The sequence below is a fragment of the Oryzias melastigma genome, linkage group LG4 (assembly GCF_002922805.2).
Source record: "Oryzias melastigma strain HK-1 linkage group LG4, ASM292280v2, whole genome shotgun sequence".
Classification (NCBI taxonomy): domain Eukaryota; kingdom Metazoa; phylum Chordata; class Actinopteri; order Beloniformes; family Adrianichthyidae; genus Oryzias; species Oryzias melastigma.
Genome location: NC_050515.1, coordinates 17,890,539 through 17,899,558, shown reverse-complemented (window position 1 = coordinate 17,899,558; position 9,020 = coordinate 17,890,539). Strand labels below are relative to the sequence as shown.

Below are 9,020 nucleotides of genomic sequence, written 5' to 3'. Positions count from 1 at the left end.
AGTAAAAAAAAAAAAACTAAATCCAAAAGGAAACAGTAGTAAAGATCTGGCTGAATCTTCTAAACTAAGAAATACATCTTGTGTGGGGCTGTTTTGCTGATGCACACACTTCAGTGCACCTACCAGGAATTGGATTTATTATTTAATGCACTTGTGAATCTTCCTGCAACAAAAAATTCTACTTCAAAAGTAGTTTATGTCTGCTGGAGGTCTTTTACTCTTAAATGTGATCAATTCTCTTCCCTTTCGGTCACACTACCCTTTTTATTTATTGTTAAAGTAGGTATTCCAGCACATCTTCTTTTTTTGTGCTCCAAACATGGACTTTAGATGATAAAAAACTGTTATGCTGTTAGAAAAAAAATATTCATGTATTTCTAGTAAAATTGTCATATTTTTTCAGCTGTGAAACTCAAATATAGTTTTAAAATTTAACATAGAAGTAGAACTAAAAAGAGATTTCAGAAAACAGGTTCTGTGCTTTGAGGTTTTCGTCGGGATCCTTTAATGCGATGAGACAATGTCAGAACTGCAGATTTGCAGCATCTCTCACAAACTCATGAGTCAGATTTCCGTCAGCACATCTCTATGTGAGCAGCACTCACCCCCGGAGCTTCCTCTATGATCTTCTGATGCCTCCTCTGGACGCTGCAGTCCCTCTCAAACAGGTAGACAGCGTTGCCATGCGTGTCGCCAAACACCTGAACCTCTACGTGTCTGCGGAAGATGGGAGCGTCACTCAGGCAGGACCCAGAGGCCTATGCAGTGAGTGCTACAGTACCTGGGATCTTCCACAAACTTCTCCACCAGCATGACATCATCATTAAAAGACTTCCTGGCTTCTCTTCTTGCAGATTCCAATTGCTCCAAGAAGTCGGATTCTGAGCGAGCGATCCGCATTCCCTGAAAGGCGGAGTTATCTTAAGACGCAGCAGAGATTTTTTTTTTTTTTTTTAGCTTTACTGCTTCCTCTCACCTTCCCTCCTCCACCCCGGACTGCCTTGATCATCACGGGAAAGCCGATCTTTGAGGCTTCCGCCAGCAGCCTCTCGTTTGATTGGTCCTCGCCATGATAACCACCTATGATTGGTACCCCGGCAGCTGACATGATGTGCTTGGATGTGCTAAGAACAGATTTTTAAACAACAGATTTTTATTTTTGTGACATTTTTCTAACATCCTCAAAAGCTTAAGCTCAGGTATCCTGAAGCAACGTGTTTTAAGTTTCACAAAATGAAATACCAATCACCTCTTAATACCCATGTCTCGTATGGCAGAGGAGGGAGGCCCGATGAAGATGATTCCTTCCCGTTTACATGCCTCTGCAAACTCTGTGTTTTCTGATAGAAACCCATAACCGGGATGAACTGCCTAAAAAGGTGACACAAGGGAAGATGAACAGTGTACCTCAAAGGAGGTAAAATCCTGACAACTTATGTCAGCTTACTTACATGCGACCCTGACTTCTTGGCCACCTCCAAAACTTTCTCCATGGAGAGGTAACTTTGTTGTGAAGGAGGAGGGCCGATGTGATAAGCTTCATCTGCCTGAAATGAACCCATATGAAGCTTTGTCAATCAGTGGTGAGCGATGAAAACAGATCCAGGCGTACAGACTGAGAGTGTCTCACCATTGCCACATGCATGGAGCTTTTGTCTGCATCGCTGTACACCGCCACGGAACGCACGCCCATCTTTTTAGCTGTACGCATCACACGGCACGCAATCTCTCCCCGATTAGCAATCAGCACCTTTTCGATCCTCTCAACTCCTGCAGAGTTTAAAAGTTTGTTTAAAAAATATATATTGAAATGCAACTTAATAAAAGAGGTTAAAACAAAATAAACTGTTTAGGATCCAAAGTGTGTTGACATAAATAAAATAACAAATCTACAAGCTGCAGGGAAGGAAATCAAGAAATGTGTTCTTAAAAATATATATATTTTAAGACATATATTTATTCATTTATTTAGATGAGTCAAAAAAGAAAAAAATAGCATACTGCCTCCTTAGCTACACATAAAGGAATTCGCTTTGTAAGGAGGAATCAAACCACTAAAAATGACTGGATCAAACCCTAGTGGTTGACTGAGTCTTGTTTACTCACCTCCCGAGGCTAGCCTGACGCCTTTTCTGGTCCATGTCAGCTTCCTGAAAAGAAAACACACCATCCTCTACATATTTTGAATTCATCAAACTTAAGCGACTCCAGTGGTTTAAAAAGGATGCTAAATACAATAGTAACAAGTAAATGACCTTTTGGTCGTTCAATTTTGCCTGCAAGTTTCACGTTAGCTGCCAGTGTGCTACTTTTGTTCATCACAAGATAAAAATAAAATCCTACAACTATAGTTCATGGGGGAGCAAATTCCTAAATGTGTCAATTGTGACTTTTTGCAAATAATTCAGACTTTTGGATGAGGAATTATTAGCTAGCTAGGATGGAAGATAAACACTGACTTGCAATTGACTTACTAAAGTAAAGTAAACTTAACATCAGAGTCGTAAATACTACTCGAACCCTTTTCACATATTGATGCACTCACCGTGGAAGAATTCTCAGCCCACACAGAGTGGGAAAACTCAAAATTACTGCAGCCATCTCCTTCAGCTGACCAGGCTAGCGATGCTAGCTAGCTAATGTCCAGGTGAGAAGAAAAGGCGAAATTTTGTCTGACACTTTGCACGCAGTCTATGTTATCTAAAGAAGACGAAACACTTTTTTAACAAGCAAAAACTAGAAATACGTGTGAAAAAGGTAACAACTGCACGAAATATAACTAAGACACATAATTTTGAAAAATATTTTAAGAGTTGTGTCCCTACCAGGGACTCGTAGTTGTGACAACCAATCAGAATTAGGGATGTGGAGGCGGAGATGCAATTGCAATGACACAGATTTGCCACCAGAGGGCAGTGTTTACCAGTTAGTGGTTCCTTGAAATTTATATACATATATTTTATTGTTTGACTTTACAATGTTTTAAAGTAGATATTTAAAAATAAATAAAAAAAGGTTTCAAAAATGTTTGTAATTGTTGTGACATTCTAAAATATTCTTTATAAAAATAGCAATATCTTATCAATTTGTATCATTGTCATGGATAAAGTTATTGTTACTTTTCTAATTTTATAGTTTATATTTTGATATATTATTAATATTAAGCCATAAATTGAGATAGAAGACAGTAAAAGAAAGGTGTCTGCTGGATTTTGAATATAGATTATGTTTATTAATTTCCTTCAAGCATACATACAAAGCACACAGACTTATATAGGTACAAAAACTGAACCGATGTTTACATCCTTTCATATCCTTGTCGTCGGCGGTCCCTGATGAACAGAAATGACAGCATGACGATGAATATCAGAGTCATCACTACCGCCCCCATAACCATGGCAATGATTTTCTTTGACTCCTTGAGACACTCGAGACCTAAAAGAGAAGTCAAGGAATGATTAAAATTGAGTCTGCTGACCTGAAACTCATACAAAATAAATATAAATTCCTCCAAAATTATTCTAAATTCAACAGTTGGATTAAAAAGCAAAAGAAAAACCTTGATTGTCATCTTTTAAGAATTTTTACCCAACTTTTACACTGATTTTTGTGTTTTTACTTTCACTTTCTTGAAGCTTTTTATATTTACATGTATAATTTTTGCTTTTACCATCATCCTAAAACAATCTTGAAATAAACAAAACCATCCCATTTTTACCATACTCTCTGTCAGACAAAATGAAGGCTTTCATTTGCAGAGGAACCAGCTTGATCTTCATGGCAGGCGAAACAGAAAGCAGGAATCCCGATCTGCTCTTGAAGGTTTCACAGACAGGTGTCAAGAAAAGCATCTCACTGGTGATCTGGCCTGAATATGTTTTATCTGTGGGTAACAGATAATAAATCAAAATATTTTGTTAGAGGACTTTTCTCATTCAGTTATGCTAAAATTTTCACAAAATCTCTTTCCTTACTGATACATCCTTTGCAAAGAGGTTGAGGAGATAAGTGAGCATTCAGTTGGGAGACATAAAATTTGTTGAATTTCTTGGAGACAAAAAGGGGGAAAGTGAATAAATCACAACAAATAAACATACATTCATAGTAAATTTTAATTTAAAGTACTATCATGATACATTTTTTATAGTTTTTAAAGTTAGTTTCACATAAATGTCTTTTTCAGGAAGTGTTTTGCATGTGGGAGTGTTTTTTTTCTGTAATCCTAATGTGTTGTTGCTCATGCTGGGATGGTTTCCTCAGTTTGAGTCTGATTCAGTGTGTTTGTTCTCTTTTTTAATCGCTTGTTTTGGGTTTACCTTCTTAAAATTAAACTGCAGACTGGCTGCATCACCTGGCAGAGTAAGAGAGATATCTGCAACATCTTTGCCACAATATCCATTGACCTTAACTCCTGATGGGTCCAGATTGAAATACCAGTTTATCTAGGAGCACAAGAAGACAAAAAAGTGTTGGCTTTTTTCATTTTTAAAAGGAAAAAAAGCAGATTTTACTGTAACTTTGTATTTTTACTACTTGAAAATCACCAATCTGCAGATTTGACAAGGACAGACTCTGACCTTATTTTCAGTGATGATGTACTCCACTCCTGTGACGACCGTAACACACAGACTCCCATTATAGTTTTTCACTGCGTAGCTTCCTGCACACAAAAACATGAGCCAGATGTGCTGTTATCTTTAAATTAGTTTGAGTTTATTATTTTTGGACATTTAACAAGCAAAAAAATCCAGTTAAATGCATTGCAGGGAGGGGAAAAAAGCAAAATGCTTCTATAAGGTCTCAACCTAATGTAACCCAAAAATATAGAATATAGGAGAAAAAATAAAACACTGATAATTTACAAGTTTAGTCTGACAGTAACAAATAAAAAAAACAGTAACAATAAAATCCAGTTGGTCAATTTGTGACCAATAACGTGATGTAAGTCTGATAGATGTATATGTAAGTATAAAAAGCATGAGTCAGACCTTTAAAAATAAGTTATTACAAAACACAAATTAAATTATTTTTAAGGGATCTATTGCAAGACTTAAAAAATAACCTGTTTGTTAACTGAATAAATAAATAAACTCCTTTGTTTTTTCCCTTCAGGAGTCGCCACAGCGAATCAGCTTCCTTCATCTAACTCTGTCTTGTTTTGCTGGCTTAAATCTATTTTCTTATTTGTGCTTTTTGTGGGATTTTCTTTTGTATTTTTAGTTTGTTAACATTTTGGGGAATTTTTAAGACTAAAGAAACCTATTAACTTCTTTTTTTTGGTAAAATAAGTCTAGAGTTGCTTTGTAATGGTTTTATTACTAGATTCGCATGAATGCCATACAAAACAAAAAACTGATCTACTGCAAAAAAAATATTTTTACTTGTTTTGTCATCTTTATAGATTCAACCAAAAATTCTAAAATGTTTCTTTGAGGAATATTTACATGAAATTTTTGTTAGTTCTGATCCTTTTTGAGGACATTAAGGGGAACATTCTTGATTAAATCCCCAATCAAATTAGTTTTTTCCACACTAAAATATTTAATTTATTTAATTTTCTTTAGTTTCCTCATTGATTTGTTTATTTTTAAAATCCACAAATCAAATTTCTCACGTAAGCAAGTCATTCTTTAGTCAGTTTCTGTACTTTTCATGGAAATTTTTGCTATAAAAAATTCTACTTGTGTATTAAGAGATCCCAATTTTGCTTAATTTAAATCACCAAATGTGTGAAACAGATTTTATGATCAGAAAACTTTGTTTAATGGAATTTTAACTTATAAAACTGTATTAGTTTAAAATAGTGATCCTTTGGCATTCTTAAACCTACTTTGCAAGTACAGTTACTCATCTAATAGTTATAAAGACCTTATATTTATTCAAAAAGTAAAAAAATGAAACTCTTTACTTCCTGTTTTCATAAAAATACTTTTATAGATGCAAATGTGTAAACAAGTTTTGATTTTAAAAATCTAACTATTTAGAAAAACTCAAAGAGAACCCTGGATAATTCTGACTCTGGACTTGCAGCTGTTGTCCAAAATGATCTATTTTGGGTTTCCAAATCTGCAGCAGACATCGATGGAGAATCACCTCATAACAGCTGAAACCGGCCTCGGGTAACATGCTGTTTAGTTTCTACATACCTTGTGAGGGAACGCTCTCGTTGGGGTTTAGGATGGGCTGATAAATGTGAGCCTCAGAGAGCGATCCATCCGTCCTCTGCAGGAGGACACCTGTGGAAGGAGAGCACCCTTCACTTCACATTCATCTGCACCAAATCCTCCAACTCAGAGTTGGGGAACCTTAGCGTCATCAGAATACAGGGTTCTGCTTGATGATGTGGGCATCTGTTGCCCTCTTTAGCCCAGTAGATCAATTTTTAAGCTTGAAAATTACTTTAAAAATATTTTTTTTTAAATTAATTTATTCATTGAAGCAAATTTTGGGAGATTGGACACTTGTCATGCTTTAGGTATTAAGCGTATTTTCTTTCAATCGTGGTTGTTTCTGGATGACGATGCAGTAAAAGGTGTTAACTTCCTCGCTCAAGTTTCTACTTAGAATGCAGAAGTAAATAGATGTTTTTGAAAAAAAAATCCTTCTTGTAGAAATGTGAATTTAAGATCATGACAAAAATCCTTGTAAACACTTGACATCCTCATGTCTGTGACTGACTCTCCTAAATGCAATAAGCTCAGAGTTGTTTTTCTGTTTGGTGTGCATGAGGAGTGAGGTTTCATGCAGTGTGAATGTGCATCATCAAGAGCCTAAAACTGAAAAAAGTTGCACAAAGAGCTGACTGACAGCTAATAACATGATTTATGTCAAGTCCGGACGAATACAGGATATTTGGGAATTTATTTTCTGCAAGTTTTCTATCTGTTAATACAAAAACATAAATGTGTTTTAATGGTTTTTATTTTTTGTTCTTTTTTGTTGACCAAAAGTTTTAATTCCAGGAAATGTGAGGCTGGCTTGTTGTGCGGTAATGGTAGCATGCATTCTGATCGCAACACTTCTTTTGAAACCACAATGACAAGTAACACAAGTGCAGGACCACCGATGCCTTCTGAGCTGAAGGGAGCAGGAAACCAGACCAGGCGTTTGCACTTCTGACTATAACACACAAACAGTGACAAAATGCAGCTCAGACACATACTTAAAATTTCCCCTTTATTCATTCATAATGAAACACTGATAAAAACATTTCTTGAAGGCATCATAATACTAATGTTTGTATCCCTGATTGCAATATTTGCTTTCTATAAAGACATAAAGCGATATTATAGCTTTCACATTGCTAATAGCAAAACTATGAGCAAAGATTTCCCAGTGGTTTGATGAAGATTTGATGTTCTTTCTGAGGCCAGAGAAAATTAAATATTCTTTAAGAGGATGCATGGTCACATTTTACAATAAATGGAATGCCTGACGTCCGTTTTATTGATTTACAATCATGCATATCTACTCATATATATGTGGTCATAAATGTATATCCGTGTCACTCAAGTGTAAAAAAACAGTTTAATATGAAAATTGTACATTTAATAAATTATAAATTGGATTTCTGCCCTGAAACCTTTGCCCAACAGCAGCGCCAACCCCATGACCACCGAAGAAAAGTTTAAAAGCAAAGAGTAAAATATGAAAGAGGATTTATTTCAACACCACATTCAAAGGAAGACAAATAAAATGATAATACCACACTTACATGGAATAAGAGCAGCCAGGAGGACAGGAGGCCATCTGTAAGTCTGAGCGTTCATGATGGAGAAGAATAGAAGCTGAAGGTGAAAGAAGACAAGCAAACGTGGTTGGACTGAACAAAGGGAAACACAAGTGAGGCAGCAGAGGAGGAGGAGCTGTTTGAGTCAGAGTTCACACCTCTGACTTCAGAAGAGGCAGAATGACCGAGGAACGGATGAGTGGCAGCTGCTGAATCATGACTGCTACTCTGATCCCACTGCAATAAAAAAGCTGCAGCTCAACTTCACTCAGTCTACAGTCTTAGAAAAACTTTGAATATTTAATTTCTCTGGATCATTTTGCTCAGATACAGTCTATAAGTTTTCTGCACTTGAAGCCAGTTTTTCAGTTCTGTGAACTTCCAATAAAACCAAAATCTAATTAAAAAATGTCACTAATAGGCAAATTCAAAACTGACAGATATTAGAAAAAAATACAAAGGATAAGGAGAGAATTTGCTGTCAATCAAATGACCACACCCCCATTTACATTGAGACATTTGGTAGATGCTTCTAGTGCAGTCGCATCATCCTGGAGTTGGACCAAGTTAGTCCTTGGATGGGAGATCACCTGAGAATACTGGGGATGTATACGTTACTACAACCACATGGGGGCACTCTTTGATGTTTCAATGTTCTGGTCCCAGAACCAGTTTGGTGCAGAGGGTTGAGTTAGGATCTGTCATAAATCTGAAGCCGAATCACATGAGATTATCATAAGTGTTTTACCCCAAAAGGGAGCAGTTAGAGGAAAAACTAAATGTTTTTATACTTTTGTTAAGAGTGCTAAAACTGAGTCTGAGTCAAACATGAGTGACGATTAATGCTTTAAGAGAACTGCCATTTACAAAAAAAAAAAAAAAAAGGAAGTAATTTGAGCGCAGACTTGTGAGAGGTCACAGAGGTTACAAGTCTCTGTCCCAGCTACTATATCTTCTACATATCACATCTTCTACCTCTCCATTGTGGCTCTTTGGTTAAAATAAAACGTTTTTAAAAAATGTAAAAAGTAACTGTAAAATCAAAAGAAAGTAAGCAGTAAATAAAAATAAATTAACTTCAACTTCAACCGTAATTCTCCATCAATCCTGTGTAGTTTATGAACGTCATAATAACATATTTGGACTTAATTTTGAGCTTTTTTTAATCAAAGAAAATCTATTTATTCTCATAAAGTACAACCAGAATTAAAGCTGTGTGAAATTATAATCCATAAAACAGATTTTCCATTTTTGAACAAATGTAAGGATTTAAAGTGAGCCTCATGGCTTT

The 9,020-nt window shown here is 35.8% G+C and overlaps 2 protein-coding genes across 2 annotated transcripts in view; both read right to left on the bottom strand.

The window, feature by feature from the left end:
- mccc1 (methylcrotonoyl-CoA carboxylase 1 (alpha)) overlaps nt 1–2,794 on the bottom strand; it is a 7,109-nt gene extending 4,315 nt beyond the window's left edge. The window contains exons 1-8 of the mRNA XM_024278806.2: nt 2,546–2,794; nt 2,107–2,150; nt 1,631–1,770; nt 1,452–1,547; nt 1,250–1,371; nt 977–1,124; nt 782–903; nt 606–717 (exon numbers count right to left, since the gene is read on the bottom strand). Of these exons, the coding sequence (XP_024134574.1) occupies nt 606–717; nt 782–903; nt 977–1,124; nt 1,250–1,371; nt 1,452–1,547; nt 1,631–1,770; nt 2,107–2,150; nt 2,546–2,601 (840 nt within the window). The 5' untranslated portion in view covers nt 2,602–2,794. The remainder of the gene's footprint in view (nt 1–605; nt 718–781; nt 904–976; nt 1,125–1,249; nt 1,372–1,451; nt 1,548–1,630; nt 1,771–2,106; nt 2,151–2,545) is intronic.
- A 165-nt stretch (nt 2,795–2,959) lies between these two features.
- On the bottom strand, nt 2,960–9,020 carry LOC112150457. The gene is made up of 7 exons (XM_024278807.2): nt 7,715–9,020; nt 6,147–6,236; nt 4,578–4,660; nt 4,317–4,442; nt 3,975–4,047; nt 3,719–3,883; nt 2,960–3,435 (listed from the first exon to the last, which is right to left on the bottom strand). The coding sequence occupies exons 1-7, from the start codon at nt 7,767–7,769 to the stop codon at nt 3,299–3,301; spliced, it is 729 nt and encodes a 242-aa protein (XP_024134575.1). The 5' UTR covers nt 7,770–9,020; the 3' UTR covers nt 2,960–3,298.

What these genes read in the sequence shown, in the direction of transcription:
- LOC112150457 (XM_024278807.2), bottom strand. Translation starts at nt 7,769, where the DNA reads ATGAACGCTCAGACTTACAGATGGCCTCCTGTCCTCCTGGCTGCTCTT. An exon ending in CGAGAGCGTTCCCTCACAAG is followed by an intron (nt 4,661 to 6,146) that starts GTATGTAGAAAC and finishes TTTTGTGTGCAG; the next exon opens with GAAGCTACGCAGTGAAAAAC. An exon ending in TTTGTCTGACAGAGAGTATG is followed by an intron (nt 3,436 to 3,718) that starts GTAAAAATGGGA and finishes CTTCTCTTTTAG; the next exon opens with GTCTCGAGTGTCTCAAGGAG.